At 39.0% G+C, this 21,459-nt stretch overlaps 1 protein-coding gene across 3 annotated transcripts in view; it reads right to left on the bottom strand.

Moving 5' to 3' along the window:
- The window catches only part of RIC1 (RIC1 homolog, RAB6A GEF complex partner 1), a 152,096-nt gene that overhangs the window by 103,519 nt on the left and 27,118 nt on the right, over positions 1–21,459 (bottom strand). For 2 of the 3 annotated variants that reach the window (XM_039230797.1, XM_039230798.1), the window contains exon 2: positions 2,331–2,438. In XM_039230797.1, coding sequence (XP_039086728.1) covers positions 2,331–2,438 — 108 coding nt within the window. Of the gene's footprint in view, positions 1–2,330; positions 2,439–21,459 lie in introns of those variants that run through there. The other variant, XM_039230800.1, reaches the window with a different exon arrangement.

Below are 21,459 nucleotides of genomic sequence, written 5' to 3'. Positions count from 1 at the left end.
TGTTTTGACAGGAAGCTTTCCTATTTCTGAGCAAGTCCCAGCAGCGGCTGGAAGCCTTCAGGGCACCAGGCTGTGAGCACACCGCTGTCCTCCAGGCTTTGTCGCCACACGGACCGAGCACGGCACAGCAGCTTCGCCGTCGTTGTGAAGGCCCAGGGCCTGGGAAGGGGCGACTAGGCGCCGCCACAACCTGCAAGTCACCGGCTGCATCCGCCGCGGCCAGCCAGCCAGCCTGTCCTCGGAGGCCTCGAAGCCGGTGCGGACTCCTCTCCAGCCACGCCAAGTCCTCGGAGGGATCTCCTCCCGGCCACGCGAAGTCCTCGGAGGGATCTCCTTCCGGCCACGCGGGGCGCGAGGCGGCCTCTCCTTCCGGCCACGCAAAGTCCTCAGCGGCGTCTCCTTCCGGCCACGCGGGGCGCGAGGCGGCGTCTCCTTCCGGCCACGCGGGGCGCGAGGCGGCGTCTCCTTCCGGCCACGCGGGGCGCGAGGCGGCGTCTTCCTGCTGCGGGAGGCTCTCGCCCCGCCCTGAAAACCCGCTGCTGAGCGCAGGCGCCGCCGGGGACTCCCGCGGAGACGCCCCGAGAACGCGCCGCAGCCCCTCCGTCTCCCTGCGCTGCCGCGTCCCGGCGACGCTTCCTTCCTGCCGCCTCCCGAAACCACCCCACCCGCTTCAGACCCGGCCTCTGCGGCCTCCTCACCTCCCTCAGCCTCCACAGGATGGAGGAGTCCGGGCCTCGCCCTGGGTTAGACGTATCTGAACGGAATGCTGGGGTGGGTTTCCTCTTCTATCCAGAGAACTACCACATTCTCCATATCGGCAATGAAGCGGTTTCATTTTCTTATCTGTTGCGTGTCACGGGGGCAGCACTTTTCATTTCTTTCAGGAATTTTTCCTTTATTTCCACAACTTGGCTAATCATTAAGCATAAGAGGCCTCAGCTTTCAACATGCCTTCCTCACTAAGTTCTATCATTTCTAGTTTTCGACTGAAAGTGAAAGGGGTGCAGCTCTTCCTGTCAGCTGAACACTTCAAGGCTACTGTGGGGTGACAAGCTGTCCTAATTTCAATATAGCTGTGTCTCAAGAAATAGGAAGGCCCAAGGAGAGAGAAAAAGAGAGGGAAAGAGTGGGCCAGCAGAGCAGTGAGAACACACCCAACATTTATCGATTAAGTTTGCCATCTCATATGTACACTGTTTGTGGTACCTCCAAATAACTTCAAGAGTAACAACAAGATCACTGATTGCAAATCACTGTAACAAACATAATAATAATGAAAAGTTCGAACTATTTTGAGAATTACCAAAATTGCCAAATATTCGATTTGTAAAATGCAGTATCTGCAAAGCACAATAAAGTAAAGTACACCAGAAGTTATGTAGAATATAAATACCTCTTTTAATCTCTTTGATATATGTCATCCGTAGAACTCTGGCTAAAACTTAATTCCTAGGCAGTGATTCGGTGGCTCAGTTGGTTAAGCCTCCAACTCTTGATTGTAGCTCAGGTCATGAACTCATGGTTCATGAGATAATCCTATTTGGGCTCTGTGTTGATGGTGTGGAGCCTGCCTGGGATTCTCTCTCTCCCTCTCTCTCTACACCCTTCCCCTTGCTCATATGCAAGTGCTCTCTCTCTTTCAAAATAAATAAAAAACAAAACAAAACAAATCCTCAGATCTTCAATACAACTTCATTTACTATGAAGGATAACAGTATCTACTTCAAAGTGTCAATTTAAAATTAAATGAGCCAATCCATGTAGAATAGTTACCACACTATTCACAAAGGAGGTGCTCAATAAAGATTAACCATATATAGGATTGCTAACTGAAATTAGGTTATAATGATAGTCCAAGAGATGACAATGACAAAACATAGATCGAAAAGGTAAAATTAACCAGATGAAAGCACACTAACTGAACACAGGAGAAATGCAGAAATAGATCCAAACAGGTATGAGAATTCAGTGTGACATTAAAAACATAAAGGTTGTAATTTTTGTGAGATATCCTTAAGGATGGAAGACAGGTCCTTCAGACAGAAACGTGGAGTACTGGGTGAACAGAGATAAAAGTTTTACAATTTTGGATTAGAATTCAAGGACAAAACAGAAACGTGAGAAATTTAGGAAAGGGAGGAAGCAGAAGAATCACAAAACGATATGGTAAGAGAACCCTGAATAGAAGAATCAGTTTAGCAATTCCTATCCCAGAAGATAAATGCTAATGGGTGGGAAAGACCGAAATGAAATCATCTAAAAGAATCAATTTTAAATGCAACATAATGATTTAATAACAAAACACTATTAAAATAAAAAATTCTACTTACTGACACAGCTATCATGGTACTATCTGGCCTCCATTCAGCTTGTTTGTAGAATCCAAACTGAGAAGATGATTTTTCAGGTTCCTTATAGGTTACAATTAACACACTAGGCTGGAAAAAAAGAGATTTATTTCATTATTATCCCCCCAAAAATATATACAAAACAAATTTAAGATAATTTATCATGGAGCACTCTGAAAATATTTTAATAATTCCAAATGTGTACAAAAGATAATATTAAATCATCAGCCCTAATTAGCTCAAATAAATCAACTAAAAAGAACCAAAAAAAATCTGAAAAGGACTATACTTATTTAAGCTACTGAACTCATAACTAATCAGCTTCAAAAACTGAAGAGTAATAGGCCCAGATGGGTTCACTGGTTAATTCTATCAAACATTTAGTAAATTACACAAATTAAATTCTCTATAATCTATTCTAGAATATAGAAACATAGAGAATACTTCCTAACTCTACGAGGCCAGAATTGGCCAATTAAGAAAACTAAACAAAAATATTACAAGAATATAAAACAGCAGACTAGTATCTCTCATGAACATAGCTCAAAAAATTGTCAGCAAAACATTAGCAAATCTAATCCAGCAATGTTTAAAAAGAATTCTACAGGGGTGTCTGGGTAGCTCAGTCAGTTAAGCGTCCAACTTTGGCTCAGGTCATGATACCACAGTTCGTGGGTTCAAGCCCCACATCGGGCTCTGTGCTGATAGCCCGCTCAGAGCCTGGAACCGGTTTCAGATTCTGTGTCTCCCTGTCTCTCTGACCCTCCCCCACTCACACTCGGTCTCTGTCTCAAAAACAAATAAACATTAAAAATTTTGTTTAAAAAAAGAAGAATTATACATAATAGTGTGCCTAGGTAGCTCAGTCAGTTAAGCATCTAACTTTGGCTCAGGTCATAATCTCATGGTGCCTGAGTTCAAGCCCCACATCAGGCTCTTTGCTGACAGCTCAGAGCCTGGAGTCTGTTTCAGATTCTGTCTTCCTCTCGCTCTGTCCCTACCCCACTCAAAATTAAATAAATATTGAAAAATTGTAAAAATAACAATAAAAGAATTACACACTATAACCAAGTGGGATTTATTCCAGGTATATGAGGCTGGATCAACATGTAAAAACCAGGGCACCTGGGTGGCTCAATCAGTTAAGCGTCCACCTCTGGATTCCGGGTCAGGTCATTATCTCACAGTTTTGAGATAAAGCCCCATGCCAGGCTCCATGCTGACAGCACAGAGCCTGCTTGGGATTCTCTCTTCCTCTCTCTCTGCCCCTCCCCTATTCATGTGTGCTTTCTTCCTCCCTCCCTCAAAATAAACAGTGGGAAAAAATGCAAAAACCAATTACTGTAATCTATTACTTATCTACAGGCTACAGAAGAAAAACCACATAAACAACAATAGATGCAAAAANGCAAAAACCAATTACTGTAATCTATTACTTATCTACAGGCTACAGAAGAAAAACCACATAAACAACAATAGATGCAAAAAAAAAAAAAAAAAAAAACTTGAGAAAATCCAGCAACGGCTCATGATAAAAACTCTCAGTAAACTAAGAATAGGGGAATTTCTTCAATCTGACAAAGAATACTTACAAAGAACCTAAAATGTCATATTCACTCGTAAGAAACTATAAGCTTTCGTGCTAAAATCCAGAACAAGGTACAGATACCTCCCTCTTACATTCTTTCTCAAAATCACAATGGAAGTCCTTGCTAATGTAATAAGACAATAAAAGAAAATAAGAGATATACAGATGGGGGGGTAAAAAAGTACAACTTTATTTATATATGACATGATTGCCTACAGAGAAACCAAAAGAATTAACAGCAAATAACATAGAAATAATCATTATTAGTAAGGTTACAGAATACAATGGTCACATAAAAAATCAATTGTTTTTTCATACAACAGCAATGCACAAGTAGAATCCAAAATTAGAAACAATACTTTTGTGTTAGCAACCAAAAAAATATCTTTAGGCATAAATCTAATAGTATATTTGTATACAACCTATATGAGGAAAACTAAAAAATTTTGATGAATAAATTTTTAAAATAACCAAATAAATGCAGGGATATTCCAAGTTCATGGTGGGGAAGATCCAATATTGTCAAGATGTTAGTTCTTCACAACTTGAACTACAGATTCAATACAATCCAGATCAAAATCACAACAAGTTAGTTTAGAGATATCAATAGGCTGACTCTAAAGTTTATATGGAGAGGCAAAAGGCCAGAATGGCCAACTCAATACTGAAGGAGAAGAACTAAGCTGAAGGACTTGATGCTTCCTCAAGACTTTACTATAAAGATACAATAATAAAGACAATGTAGTACTGGACAAAGAACAAAAACAGATCAACAGAACAGAATACAGAGTATCAGGTAGACACATAAATACAGTCCAGTGACCTTCAACAAAGGAACAAAAGAAATATAATGGAGAACACATGGTCTTTTTATCAAATGGTGCTGGAATAACTGGACATAACTTTCTGGTAGGGTAAGAAGCTCCAAAGGCTCATCTTGTACTTTTCTTGCTGTTGCCCTGCCACTTTTCCAGGGACACCTATTCCATTTTTTATTAGAGAACAGTATTCAAAAAACAAGATCTGGAAACAAGATGCTTGTTGCTAATGGGGTATAACTGCTTCTAGGTCCTCCCAGTAAACACAGTAGGTAACAAACACATCTATACTAACCTATATATGAAGGAACATGTTATCTCCATTTTTTTCTGTATATGCATATGTATATATTTGCAGACAGGAACACAGGCGTATAATCAAGCACAATGTAGTTCATTCTAGCCTTTTCCCTTACTTGTAACTTTTTTCTGGTTATCATCTCATACAATTAATTTAGTTCTTTGTTCAATTCTACTGTATGTATAGAGTAATTTGGAACTGCTAAGTATATTCCTATAGTAAGCAAACTCACCAACTAGAATAGTTTTTATAGCTTCTTTTACATTAGCCTTTGGAAAACAGTATTACATAGGCCATTACCTTAAAATCTTTTTTTAATCTCTAAGATGAAAATATAAACATTTCCAAGAAGCTAGCAATGTTCCAAATGCATTAAAACTGCTAGACATCAGTTGTTTGTACTTCAAGCATCAATTAAAAGTTAAAAATCTATACCTTGGGAGAAGTGACATCAACAAGATGGGAAAGTAAGAAGCCCTGGATTCTCCTTCACACCACAAACACATATATTCAGCGAAAATTCAAAGAAAAAATCCCTATGGTGAGAAATCTACAAATTAACTGAAAGGCACCTGAAGGCTAGATGCACAGAATCAGACTCACCAAAACCGGTATGGAGATTTGGGACACCCAAACCCCAACCCCCAACACAGGGTAAAACCCTCTGGCCCCAGCTTCTTCTTGGGAAGGGAAAGAGTCCTCAAGTCCAATGCCCCAACTTTCCTGGAAGCTGTCCAAAGCGGGGAAAGAGGGTATGGCTTGCCTTTCATGAGGCAGTGATGAAATGTGGCATAATGTAGCCACCAGGGAGGTCATGAGAACAGAGACAGAGTTTGGGCTAGGAGTTGCCAGAGCCCCTCCCCTGACTCAGTAAAGAGCAAGTGGATGGAAAAAAACAAAAACAAAAACAAAAAGACAACTTCCACCTCTCCCCATGGAAACAGTTGGATGGAGCTTATAGCAATCCAACATTTCTGAAGGGTGACTGGGGAATGGCTTCAGTTCACTTATTACAATGCACTGAGGGGATTCAGCATACCCTAGACGCTTGGGAATCACAAAAAACAAAAGCAGCATATTGGACGAGCATGAAGGTTTGAGGGGCCACCAAAATCTCTGGCCAGGGTAACTGAGGTCAGTCTTTGAACACACGAGACCATTCCATGAAGACTGGGAGAGGTGACTCTTTTGTCTAACGCACACACACCAACACAGAGAGTCAAGGAAGATGAAGAAACACATCAATGTGTTCCAAACAAAGGAAAGAAGATAAATCTCCAGACACAGACCCTAATGAAACAGAGCTATATGATTTACAAGAAAAATAATTCAAAATAACCATCATAAAGATGCTCACTGAGGATGGAAGAACAACAGATGAACAAACTAAGAATTTCAACAAAGAGATAGAAAATATACAAAAGAATCCAACAGAAATGATGAAGCTGAAGAATATAACTGAAATAAAAAATTCATGAGAGAGGCTCCACATAAAACTAAATCAAGCAGAAGAAAGGATTAGCCAGCTCTAATAAAGGCCACTGGAAATCATTCAATCACAAGACCAGTAAGAAAAAAATGAAGAAGAATGCAGAAAACTCAGGAATTTATGGGACACCAAAAAGCAGACCAATATACGCACAGCAGGAGAAAAGAAAGAAAATTTACCTGGAAGTTTTTTCAAAAAAACAATGTCTGGAAAAATTCCCAAATCTGACAAAGGGAATGGACACTCAGATCCAAGAAGCCCAAAGAAACTGAAAGAAGAGAAAACCAAACAAATACATACTGAAAAACATTAAAATCAAATTGTCAAGAGTAAAAGCAGTGAGAATTTTGAAAGCACAAGAAAAAGGCAACCTGTTATGTACAAGAGCCTACCATTAGACGATCAGTGGGTTTCTCAGCAGAAACCTTGCAGGCCAGAAGGATGTGGGATGATACACTCAAAAAGCTGAAAGAAAAACGCTGCCAACTAAGAATACTATATCCAGCAATAGTGTCCTTCAAAAATGAAGGAAAGACAGGGGAGCCTGGCTGTCTCAACCGATTAAGTGTCCAACTCTGGGTTTTGGCTCAGGTCATGATCTCACAGTTCATGGGAATGAAACCCACATCAGGTTTTGCCATGGAGCCTTTTTAAGATTCTCTCTCTCTCCCTCTCTCTTTTTCTCTCCACCCCCCCCCACCCATCTGCAAACTCTCTCTCAAAATAAATAAATATTAAAAGAAAAAAAAGGGTGGCAGACAACATGGTGGAGAAGTAGGGGGATCTGTACTTCCTACGACTCTCAAACAAAGTAGGGCTGAAGCCAAAGGACTCTGAACCCCAAAAGTCTGGGAGGAAAAGAGAGGGAGTCTACCAAAGAGAAACCAGGAAAACCTGGTGGCCCATAGGTGGGTGACTGTGAACTGGGGGAGATAAAACGGGCACAGAGGTGCAGAGGGGAGGACTCCCTTTCTGCGGAGGGACAAAGGGAAGAGAAAGCGCAGCTGGGGAAGTATAGGACTGTATCTGGACAAGAGAAAAAATGTTGGACCGGGAAGGACAGGTGTCCCATCTCTAACTGCAGGGCTTTCTTTGGACTGGAGCTGGCTGCCCTGTTTGCACACCTGGTGAGGAGGGGAGCCACCTCTGGGTTCAGTAGTAGGTCAGGGGCACAGACCAGAGCAGGAGAAACTGGTCCCCTCCCCTGAAGTGCTACAGCACAGGACAAAACCAACTGGGACCACATACTGGGCAGCATGGAGAGGCACTTCCGCAATTCCAGGGCAGAGGGAGCGGGAGTTTAAATCCCAGACAAGCACCGAGACACAGGAGTTGGCGGCAAGAAAGACTGCCCTGTCTGTGCCCACGGCACAGTGAGAATGGCTCCAAAGGAGTGAATTGGGACACCTAGTCCATAAAGAAGGGAATGGGGGGATAACCATTTTTCTCCCCACCACCGCCAAGGCAAGGCCTCAGGGATCAGTCCATGGGGCCCGCAGTGGAGGTGGGACCAGCCTAAACCAAACCATGCCTCTCCGCACACAGTACCTGCATATCTACTGGAGTGGGGTAGATGCTGAGGAATCAGACAGCCCCCTCCTCCAGACCAGCACTGTGGCATTGCCTGGATTAATTCTAGGACAATGCTTGTTATTTAGATATAAATCTCCCTTCTCTCCTTATCTCTTCCCTCCTCTAGGCTGGTTACTCTGGTTATCAGTTTGTTTAAGCAGACATATTTAATCTATTATATTGGATACACGTTCTACACCTCCTTCTTTACTTTCCTTTCTCGCTCTCTGGAATAATTAAGCCATACAATTTCTCTGTCTGGGTAACTTTATCTTCGTCCTCCTCCCACCACCTCCTTCTTTATTTTCCTTTCTCTCCGGATTAAGCCGTTTAGCCTCTCTTGCTGGCCAACGTTTATTTTTTCTTTTTCCCCCTACCCCTGTCATTTCTCTCTTTGTATGTGCTGTTTGTATCAGCACTTCCTCTACGCTGTTCTCTACTTGTAGATGGTGTTTCTGATTTTTTGTTTTTGGATTGTTTTGGAGGTCTTTTGTTTTTGTTTGTTTGTGTATTTTGTTTCCTGTTTATTTTCCTTTCCAGGGCTACTTTAAGGAACAAATCAAAGCACATCTGGTGGAGGGCCCAAAACATCACCAGGAGTAGGGAAATAAAATAACTGAAGTCACAACAACAGAGAGCAAGTAACACTCGCCAAAAAAATATCTCCTGAATGGCCAGGCACCGGACAGTGTTTGACCCTTTTAATATAACAGTGCTCAGAGGTGCAGAACACATCACAAACTTTTAAAATTCATAAGGGACAGAAAACTAGCCAACATGATGAAAAGGAAGAATTCTCCTCAAAAGAAATTCCAGGAAGAAGTGACAGCTAAAGAATTGATCGAAACAGATATAAGCAACATAACTGAACAAGAACTTAGAATAGTAGTCAAAAATTAATCTCTGCACTTGAAATAAGCATAGAAGACATCAGAGACTCTTGCTGCAAGATCAAGGATCTTAAAAATAGGAAGAATTACAAAATGCAATAAATGAGGTGCAAAATAAAATGGAGGTGGCCACAGCATGGACTGAAGAGGCAGAGGCAAGAATAGGTGAATTAGAAGACAGATTTATGGAAAAAGAGGAAGCTGAGAAAAAGAGAGAGAAAAAAAAATCCAGGATCACAAGAGAATTCGAGACCCAAGGGATGCAATCAAACAAAAATACCTGTATTATAGGAAGAAGAGAATGGGGCTGAAGATGTACTTGAACAAATCATAGCTGAGAACTTCCCCAACCTGGGGAAGGAAACTGAGATTGAAATCCAAGAGGCACAGAGAACTCCCCTCAGACATAACCTGAATCAATCTTTTGCAGGACATATCAGTGAAACTGGCAAAAAAAAAAAAGAAAAAAAAGAAAAAAAAGAAAAAAACCAAGGACATAGAATTCTGAAAGCAGCTAGGGATAAATGGGCCTTACTATACAAAGGTAGACACATAAGGGTAGTAGCAGACCTATCTACTGAAACTTGGCAGGCCAGAAAACAATGGCAGGAAATCTTCAATATGATAAACAGGAAAAATATGCAGCCAAGAATCCTTTATCCAGCAAGCATGTCATTCAGAAGAGAAGGAGAGATAAAGATTTCCCCAGACAAACAAAAACTGAAGGAATTCATTACCACTAAACCAGCCCTACAAGAGATCCTAAGGGGAACTCTGTGAGTGAAATGTTGCAAGGACCACAAAGTACCAGAGACATCACTACAAGCATGAAACCTACAGAGAACACAATGACGCTAAACCCATTTTTCTGAATAATAACACTGAAAGTAAATGAACTAAATGTTCCAATCAAAAGACACAGGGTAACAGAATGGATAAAAAACAAGACCCATCTATATGCTGCCTACAAGGGACTCATTGCAGACCTGAGGACACCTGCAGATTGAAAGTGAGGGGATGGAGAACCATCTACCATGCTGGTGGAAGACAAAAGAAAGCTGGAGTAGCCATACTTGTATCAGATAAACTAGACTTTAAAGTAAAGGCTGTAACAAGAGATGAAGAAAGGCATTATAGGATAATTACAGGGTTTATCCAACAGGAAGAGTTAACAGTTATAAACTTCTATGCACCGAATTTGGAAGCACCCAAATATATTAAACAATTAATCACAAACGTAAGCAATCTTATTGAAAAGAATATGCTAATTGCAGGGGACTTTAATTCTCCACCTACAGCAATGGACAGATCAACTAGACAGAGAATCTCTAAAGAAACAATGGCCCTGAGGGGCGCCTGGGTGGCTTAGTCGGTTAAGCGTCCGACTTTCGCTTAGGTCATGATCTCGTGGTTCGTGGGTTCGAGCTCCGCGTCGGGCTCTGTGCTGACTGCCAGCTCAGAGCCTGGAGCCTGTTTCAGAGTCTGTGACTCCCTCTCTCTCTGACCCTCCCCTGCTCACGCTGTCTCTCTCTCTCTCTCTCTCCTAGAAATAAATAAAACATTAAAAAAAATTTTTTTTTAAAAGAAACAATGGCCCTGAACGACACATTGGACCAGATGGACTTGACAGATATATTTAGAACTCTACATCCCAAAGCAGTAGAATTCATTTTCTTCTCAACTGCACATGGTACATTCTCCAGGATCGATCACATACTGGGTCACAAAGCAGCCCTAAATAAATATAAAAGAATTAAGATCATATAATGCACACTTTCAGATCATAATGCTATGAAACTTGAAATGAACCACAGGAAAAAGTCTGAAAACCTCCAAAAGCATGTAAGTTAAAGAACATCCCACTAACGAACAAATGGGTCAACAATTCAAAATTAGAGAAGAAATTTAAAAATATATGGAAACAAATGAATATACAACAATTCAAACTCTTTGGGATGCAGCAAAGGCAATCCTAGGAGGAAAATACATTGCAACCAAGGCCTATCTCAAGAAACAAGAGGGGCACCTGGGTGGCTTAGTCGGTTAAGTGTCCGACTTTCGCTTAGGTCATGATCTCGCGGTTCGTGGGTTCGAGCCCCGCGTCGGGCTCTGTGCTGACTGCCAGCTCGGAGCCTGGAGCCTATTTCAGAGTCTGTATGTCCCTCTCTCTCTGACCCTCCCCTGCTCACGCTCTCTCTCTCTCTCTCCTAGAAATAAATAAAAATATTAAAAAAAAAAAAAAAAGAAACAAGAAAAATCCCCAATACAAAATCTAATAGCACACCTAAATGAACTAGAAGCAACAGTAAAGACACATCCAGCTGAGCAGAAGAAATAAAAAAGATCAGGGCAGAAATAATATAGAATTAAAAAAAAAAACAGTAGAACAGATCAATGAAACCAAGAGTTAGTTTTTTGGAGGAAAAAAATGAAATTAATAAACCTCTAGCCAGGCTTCTCAAAAAGAAAAAAGGACCCAAATAGATAAAATCACAAATGAAAATGGTTTATTAAAACCAATCCTTCAGAAATATAAGCAACTATCAGGGAACACAATGAAAATGTATATGTCAACAAACTGGGCAACCTAGAAGAAATGGACAAATTCCTAAACACCCACCTACTACCAAAACTCAAAAGGGAAGAAATAGAAAATATGAACAGACCCATAACTAGTGAAGAAATTGAATCAGTTACCAAAAATCTCCCAACAAGTAAGAGTCCTGGTGCAGATGGCTTCCCTGGGGAATTCTACCAGACATTTAAAGCAAAGTTAGTATCTATCCTTCTCAAACTATGCCGAAAAATAGAAAAGGAAGGAAAACTTCTGGACTCATTCTATGAAGCCAACATTACTCTGATTCTCAAACCAGAGAGAGACTCAGAAAAAAAGAGAACTACAGGCCAATATTCCTGATGAATATGGATATAAAAACTCTCAGCAAGATACTAGTAAATCGAATTCAAAAGCATGTAAGAAGAATGATTCACCATGATCAAGTGGGATTCATTCCTGGGTTATAGGGCTGGTTCAATTATTTGCAAATCAATGTGATACATCACTTTAACAAAAAAAAGGATAAGAACCATATGATCCTGTCAACATATGCAGAAAAAGCATTTGACAAAATACAGCATCCTTTCTTAATAAAGACCCTTGAGAAAATCGGGATAGAAGGAACTTAATTAAACATTATAAAAACCATCTATGAAAGGCCCACAGCTAATATCATTCTCAACGAGGAAAAACTGAGAGCTTTGCCCTTGACATCAGGAACACGACATGGATGTCCACTCTCACCACTGTTGTTTAACATAGTGCTGGAAGTCCTAACATCAGCAATCAGACAACAAAATGAAAAAAAAAAAAAGGCATCAGAATTGGCAAAGATGAAGTCAAATTTTCATTTTTAACAAACAACATGATACTCTACATGGAAAACCTGACAAACTCCATGCAAAGTCTACTAGACCTGATCCATGTATTCAGCAAAGTTGCAGCGTACAAAATCAATGTACAGAAGTCAGTTGCATTTTTTATACACCAATAGTGAAGCAACAGAAAGAGAAATGAAGAAAACGGATTCCATTCACAATTGCACAAAAAAACCATAAAATACCTAGGAATAAACCTAACCAAAGATGTAAAAGATCTGTAGGCTGAAAACTATAGAAAGCTTATGAAGGAAACTGAAGACACAAGGAAAATGGAAACACATTCCATGTGCATGGATCAGAGGAATAAATATTGTTAAAATGTCATTACTACCCAAAGCACATTCTACACATTCAATGCAATCCCAATCAAAATTGCACCAGCATTCTTCTCAAAGCTAGAACAAACAATCCTAAAATTTGTATGGAACCACAAAAGACCCCAATAGCCAAAGTAATAAAGAAAAAGAAAACCAGCCAAAGTAAATATAGAAAAAGAAAACCAAAATGGGAGGTATCACAATGCCAGACTTCAGTCTCTATTACAAAGCTGTAATCATCAAGACAGTATGGTATTGGCACAAAAACAGACACGTAGACCAGTGGAATAGAACAGAGAACTCAGATTTGGACCTAAAACGTATGGCCAACTAATCTTTGACAAAGTGGGAAAGAGTATCCAATGGAAAAAATGGTGCTCTGGGAACTGGACACCAACATGCAGAAGAATGAAATTAGACCACTTTCTTACACCATACACAAAAATAAACTCAAAATGAATAATGGACCTGATTATGAGACAGGAAACCATTAAAACCCTAGAGGAGGAGGAGGCAGGAAACCACCTCTTTGACCTCAGCTGCAGCAATTTCTTACTTGACACATCACCAAAGGCAAGGGAATCAAGAGCAAAAAGAACTATTGGGACCTCATCAAGATAAAAAGCTTCTGGACTACAACGGAAACAATCAACAAAACCAAGAGGCAACCGACAGAATGGGAAGAGATAGTTGCAAATGACATGTCAGATAAAAGGCTAGTATCCAAAATCTATAAAGAACTCACCAAACTCCACACCTGAAAAACAAATAATCCAGTGAAGAAATGGGCAGAAGACATGAACAGACACTTTTCCAAAGAAGACACCAGATGGACAACAGACACATGAAATGATGCTCAGCATCACTCATCATCAGGGGAATACAAATCAGAACCACACTGAGATACCACCTCATGCCAGTCAAAGCGGCTAAGATGAACAAATCAGGAGACTCTAGCTGCTGGGGAGGATGTGGAAAACTGGGAACCCTCTTGCACTGTTGGTGGGAATGCAAACTGGTGCAGCCCCCATGGAAAACAGTGTGGAGGTTCCTCAAAAAATTAAAAATAGAACTCCCCTATGACCCAGCAATAGCACTACTAGGAATTTACGCAAGGGATACAGGAGTGCTGATGCACAGGGGCACATGTACCCCAATGTTTATAGCAGCACTTTCACAATACCCAAATCATAGAAGAGCCTAATCCATCAACTGATGAATGGATAAAGATGTGGTGTGTGTATATATATATATATATATATATATATATATATATGAAATGGAATATTACTTGGCAATGAGAAAGAATGAAATCTGGCCATTTGCAGCAACGTGGATGGAACTGGAGGGTATTATGCTAAGTGAAATAAGTCAGTCAGAGAAAGGTACCATGTTTTCACTCATATGTGGATCTTGAGAAACTTAGCAGAATTCCATGGGGGAGAGGATGGGGGGGAAAAAACGTTACAGAGAGGGAGGGAGGCAAACCATAAGAGACTCTTAAATACTGAGAACAAACTGAGGGTTGATAGGGGAGGGGGGAAGAGGGGAAATTGAGTGATGGGCATTGAAAAAGCCACTTGTTGGGATGAGTACTGGGTGTTGTATGCAAACCAATCTGACAATAAATTATATTAAAATATAAATTAATTTTTTAAAAAAGATAAAGTTTTTCCTAAACAAACAAAAACTGAGGGTGTTCAACACTACTAGATCTCCTTACCAGAAATCACCTTAGACTTAAGCACATATATAGGCTGAAAGTGACAGGATGAAAAAAAATACTCCACGCAAATGGTAACCAAAAGACACCAGAAGGACTATAACTTACATCAGACAAAACTGACTTTAAGTCAAAAAGTGTCACAAGGGGAAAAAGACCTTATACAATGATAAAAGAGTAATTCACCAGAAAGACCTAACAATTATAAATACACACACACACACACACACACACACACACACAGTACTAGTATATTAGATGTAACACTCCAGAGTATCTAAATAAATAAAGCAAATATTTGCATAACTGAATAAAGTAATAAACTGCAAAAGAATAGTAGCACACTTCAATATCCCACTTTTGGTAACTGATAGAACATTGAGACAAATCTATGAAGAAACTGAAGACTTGAACAATACTACAGATCTAATGAAACATGTATGTACAGAACTTTCTGCAAATAACAGAATACACATTCTTCTGAAGTGTCCACAGAACATTCACCAGAGCAGATCACATGTTAGGTCTTGAAATCATACCAACTGTCTTTTCTGACCACCATGGAATGAAACTAAAATAGCAACAGCAAAACAAAATCAAACCAAAAAAAAAACCCTACAACAACACACTCTTAAACAAATGGGTCAAAGAAGAAATCAAAAAGGAAATTAGAAAATATCTTGAGGGGTGCCTGGGTGGCTGAGTTGGTTGAGCATCCCCAACTTCAGCTCAGGTCAAGATTGCACTCACGGTTTGTGAGTTCAAGACTTGTGTCAGGCTCTGTGCTAACAGCTCAGAGCCTGGAGCCTGCTTCAGATTCTGTGTCTCCCTCTCTCTCTGCCCCTCCCCTGCTTATGCTCTGTTTCTCTCTCAAAAATAAGCAAACATTAAAAAAAATTTTTTTAAGAAAATATACTGAGAGAAAACCAAAAATACAACATAACAAAAAGCTTATGGGGTACAGAAAAGGCAGTACTAAGAAGTAAGTTTATAAGCAATAAATGTCTCATTAAAACAGAAAATCTAAATTTTTTTTTAATGTTTTTATTTCTGAGAGAGAGAGAGAGAGTGTAAGCAGGAAAGGGTCTGAGAGAGAGACACACACAGATTCTGAAACAGGCTCCAGGCTCTGAGGTAGCTGTCAGCACAGAGCCCAACGCGGGGCTCAAACTCACAAACCGTGAGATCATGACCTGAGCCGAAGTCAGATGCTTAACCAACTGAGCCACCCAGGCGCCCCCCAGAAAATCTAAAATCAACCTAATTTTAAAGGAACTAGAACAAACTAAGTCCAAAATCTACATAAGGAAGAAAATATTAAAGGTTAAAGCAGAAATAAGTGAAAGAGAACAATAAAGAGGAAAAAATAAGTTTTAAAAGATGAAATTGACAAATCTTCAGCTAGACTAACCAAAAAAAAGAAAAAATCAACTCAAAGAAAAAAGGAGACATTACAACTGATACCACGAACATAAAAAAGATCACAAAGATAACTACAAACAACTGTATGTCAGCTAACCAGACAACTTAGACAAAATGGGGAAATTCCTAGAAATACACAACCTATCAAGACTGAGTCATGAAGAAACAAAATCTGAAAAGACCCACAACCAGTATGCAACCTCCCAACAAACAGAAGTCCAGGACCAGATGGCTTCACTGGCAAATTCTACCAAACACTTAACAAAGAATTAAATCCAATTCTTCTCAAACTACTGAATTGGCAAGAACACTTTCAAGCTCATTTTATGAGGCCTGCAATACACTGATACCTAATACCAGATAAAGGAACTACTAGGAAAAAAAAATCATAGGTCACTATCTCTGATTACAGATGCAAAAATCCTCAATGAAATACTAGAAAGCTGAATTCAACAGCGTATTAAAAACAATTATACACCACAACCAAGTTTGACTTATTCTTGGGATACAAGGATGGGTCAACATATAAAAATCAATTAATGTGATTCACTGCATTGTAAGAATAAAGGATTAAAAAAAATCACAAAATCATCTGAATAGATGAAAAAGTATGAGACAAAATTCAACATCCTTTCAGAAGAAAAACTCATAAACAAATAAAGCAAAGTACTTCAACACTGATAAGGTCATTTAAGATCTATAACTAAATCATACCCAACAGTGAAAATTTGGAAGATTCTCCTCTAAGATCAGGAAGTCCAGGATGCCTACTCTCACCACCTCTATTCAACACAGTACTAGAAGTCCTAGCCAGAGAAATTAGGCAAGATAAATAAAAACCATCCACATCAAAAAGGAAGTAGTAAAACTGTCTCTGCCTGCAAACAAGATCATCTTACATACAGAAAACACCAAAGATTCCATTAAAAAGAAACTAACAGCAGGGCGCCTGGGTGGCTCAGTTAGTTAGGCATCTTACTCTTGGTTTCGGCTCAGGTCATGATCCCATAGTTTGTAGGATTGAGCCCCAAGTCGGGCTCAGTGCTCACAGAGCCTCCCTTGCTTGTGTGTGCATACATATGTTCTCTTTCCAAAAAAATCAAATAAACTTAAAAAAAAAAAAAAAGAAAAGAAACTAATAGCTAATAAAAATTCAGTCAAGTTTCAGGATACAAAATCAACAAACAATAATCAACTACATTTCTATGAGCTATCTGAAAAAGAAATTAGGAAAACAATATCATTTATCATAGCACCAAAAATAATAAAATACTTAGGATTAAACAATTATATAGGTGAAAGACTTATACACTGAAAATGAAAACTACTAATGAAAGAAATTTTTAAAAATATGGAAAGACATCCTATGCTCATTAATTGGAACACTTAATATTAAAATGTCCCTGATACCTAAAGCAGTCTACAAATTCAATGCAATCCATATCAAAGTCAGAATGGTACTTTTTAGAGAACTAGAAAAAAATCTAAAATTCATATAGAAACACAAAAATTCTAAAATTCACACAGAACCACAAATAGCCAAATCAATCATGAGAAAGAACAAAGCCAATGGCATCACACTTCTTGATTTCTAAATATACTACAAAATACATTAATCAAACAGTATGGTACTGGCATAAATACAAATGTAGGGCAATGGGGTCACCTGGGTGGCTCAGTTGGTTGGGCATCCAACTTCGGCTGAGGTCATGATCTTGCAGTTCATGAGGTCAAGCCCCAGGTAGGTCTCTGTGCTTACAATTCTGAGCCTTGAGCGCATTTTGGATTCTGTGTCTCCCTCTCTCTGTGCCCCTTCCCTGCTCACACCCTCTCAAAAATAAACATTTAAAAAAAAAAAGGACAAACAAAGGCCAATGAAACAGAGTAGACACGCTAGAAATAAATCCCCACAAACAGGGTCAAGTGATCTTTAACAAGGGTTCTAAGTATGAGGTGCCTGGGTGGCTCAGTCGGTTAAACATCTCTTGATTTCAGCTCAGGTCATGATCTCATGGTTCGTGAGACAGAGCCCAGCATCAGGCTCTGTTAGAGCAAAGTGACAGAGGGAGACACAGAATCCAAAGCAAGCTCCAGGCTCCACCAGAGAGCCGAAGTTGGGCACCTAACAACTGACCACCCAGGCACCGCTTTAAAAAGGGGGGGAGGGGCTCTAAGTATACACAATGGAAAAAGTATAGTCTCATTAACAAATGGTACTGGAAAAACTAGATAGCCACATGCACAAGAATAAAATTGGATCTTTAAAACCATACACAAAAATCAATTCAAAATGGATTAAAGACTTAAAGGTACCACCTGAAACTATAAAACTCCTACAATCAGAGAAAAGCTTAATGATACTGGCCTTAGCAATGATTTCATGGATATAGAAATAAAAGAATATGCAAGAACATGGCAAAATAAACATGCGGGGCTACATCAAACTAAAAATCTGCAAAGTAAGCATAAACAAAGCAGAAACCTAGAGAATGTGGAGAAAATGTTTGTAAACCAGATATATGACAAGGGGTTAATTTCTAAAATATGTAAGGAACTCCTATAACTCAATAGCAAAAAAAGCAATACCTGATTTAAAGACTTGACTAAGATGTTTATACAAGGAAGACATACAAATGACTGACAGGTATAAAAAGATGCTCAATGTCACTGATCACCATCAGGGAAATGTAAATGAAAACCATTGTGTGAGATATAACTTCATACTTACCGGAAAGGCCACTTCCCCCACCCCACCCCCCAAAAAAAGCAAAACATCAAGTGTTGGCAATGTGGAGAAAATGGAACCCTTGGCACACTGTTGACAGAAGTGTAACATGATGCGGCCAATACAGGAAACAGAGATTCCTCAAAAAAATTAAAAATAGAACTTATCATCTGATCCAGCAATCCTACTTCCCACTATTTACCAAAAGAACTGATACAAAGATGGGGGAGAGATAATGAACTCCCATATTCACTGCAGCACTATTCACAACCACCAAGGGATGGAAGCAACCCAAACGTCATTGTCAGATGAATGAATAAAGAAAATGTGGAATAACCATGTAACAAATATTATTCAGCCTTTTAAAAAAAAGAAAATTCTACAAAATGCAACAACATGTATGACTCTTGAGGACATTTACTAAGTGGAATAAGACAGTCACAGAAGGACAAAGAACGATCCCACTGATATGGGGCATAAAAATAGTTAAATTCATAGTGTCAGAGTGAAATGGTAGTTGCAGGAAGCAGAGGAGAGGAAAATGGGAAGTTGCCAATCAACGGCATAAGGTTTCAGTTAAGCAAGATGAGTAAGTCCTAGAGATCTGTTGTACCACATTGTACCCATAGCTAACAACATTACATTATACATTTAATATTTTAAAGAGAAGATCTCAACTGCCTGCATCACAGTAAGATAAAATTTGCGTGTTTAACATAATATTTTTGTCTCAAGACACAGAGAACTTATGCTACCTGAATTTAAGATTATAAAGTCATAGTAATCAAGACTGTGGTTTTAGCATCAAAACAAACAGATCAATGAAAGGAATCATTGAAACAGAGTTTAGAAATAGGTGGAATGGAAGATGCAAAGTCATTTCAATGTGGGGAAGATCATTTCAACAAATGGTGGTGAAAACATAGCCATATGAAGCAAAGTCCAATCCATACTTTGTGCCATATACAAATATTAATTCAAGAGGCATTACACCCCTACATAAGACCTGACCCATAAAAAGACATAGGAGAACATCTTCTGCAAACTTGGACCTAGGCAAAAATTACTCAGATAAAATATAAAAATTTTGATTCACAAAATTTAAAAATTAACATTGATAAATTGGTCCTTACAAAAAATGTTTCTCTTCAAAAGATATTGCTATAAAAAGAATTTAAAAATAACCACAGACTAGAAAAAAATTTGCAAATCACATTTCTATATCAATGACTTGTACCCAGGGCATACAAATAAGCTTTAAAATTCATTAAGTAAACCACCAATGTTTTAAAGGTGGCAAAAAAATTCAAACAAAGTAATTACAGTACTGGGTTTTAACCCACAAGTATCTGAGATACATAAATAACAGAAAGCAAAGGGACAACTCTTCCCCACATTAGAATTCCAATTTTTTTTGATGCTTTTTAAAATTTATTTCAGAGAGAGAGAGAGAGAGCATGAGCAGGGGAGGGTGAGAGAGAGAGGGAGACACAGAATCCGAAGCAGGTTCCAGGCTCTGAGCTAGCCGTCAGCACAGAGCCCAATGTGGGGCTGGAACCCACCAACTGCAAGATCATGACCTGAGCCGAAGTCAGACTCTTAACCAACTGAGCCACCCAGTCGACCCTAAAATTCCAACTATTAAATGTACAAGTTAAAAGGACACAGAGAAATATCTTTAGGCAAACACCATGTAATAATAGCTGCAGACAAAATCCAGTGATGGATGCTAAAATCAGTAAGCAAAATTATCAGGAAAAACAGGATATGCACAGCCCCCAAGTTACTTTTTAACTACAAAAGACAGTAACTTTACAGTAGAGAAACTGGCAGATACCAACTAACCAAGTGATCTAGGTAAAACATCACCAAACATATGTGAACATTATGAACTCTGATATGATATACTGAGGACACATTTTTTTCCGGTATTTTTTCCAAAAATACGTTAAGTTCACCCCATTCATTAGAAAATAAACCCAACTGGTTAGATTCTACTAAATAGCTGATCAGTACTCCTCAAAAAGATCAAGAGGTCATGAAAGACAAGGAAAAACTTAGGAACCGTAACAGAATTAAGAGACTGAGAAGAAATAACAATCATATGCAATATGACATACAGAAGTTTGGAACAGAAAGAGGACACGAGTAGAAAAATTAAGGAAAATTTCAATGAAATCTGTACTTTAGTTAATAATACAACAATGTTAAATTCTTGCTTATAATTATGCTAAGTGAAAGCCACACAAGAACAAGTACAGACTATATTATTCCATTTATATAAAACTTCAGAAAAGGTGACCCAACCTCAAGCAAGAGAAAGCAAGCAGATGAGTGAGTGTCTGAAGATGGAGAGCAGTGGGAAGCTAGGCTACTACAAAGAGGTTAAGAGGAACTTCTGAGGGTGAAGGACATGTTCATTATCATGACTATGAGGAGTGTTTGACTATGGTAACTTATACATGTCAAGTCTGATCAAATTCACACTGTATAAACGTGTAATTTATGTCAATTTTATGTCAAAAAGTTGTTTAAAAAGTTAAAAACAACTTACCTCGGATGGTCTTTTTAAAAACAGATTAAAGGAAAAAAAAACAACATAATTAGGGATACCTATTTAGAATTGGTTGCAAAAGCCTAAAAAAGCAGCCTAAACTATATAGAAAAATAAGAAAGAAAAGAAACACTGGTTGTAGTTTCTTTAGCATCTAAAATACACACACATTAAGATACAAGTTAGAATAAATGATTTCCCTGTATTTATTTTTAATGATTTTGGGATCTCTGACCTACTTATGTGAAAGATTACTTATTATACTGGTGACAAA

This window comes from Hyaena hyaena, unplaced genomic scaffold (genome assembly GCF_003009895.1).
Source record: "Hyaena hyaena isolate Hyena2069 unplaced genomic scaffold, ASM300989v1 scaffold_51, whole genome shotgun sequence".
NCBI classification, from domain to species: domain Eukaryota; kingdom Metazoa; phylum Chordata; class Mammalia; order Carnivora; family Hyaenidae; genus Hyaena; species Hyaena hyaena.
Note: the sequence above shows the minus strand (reverse complement) of the source record. Positions and strands in the feature narration are given on the sequence as shown.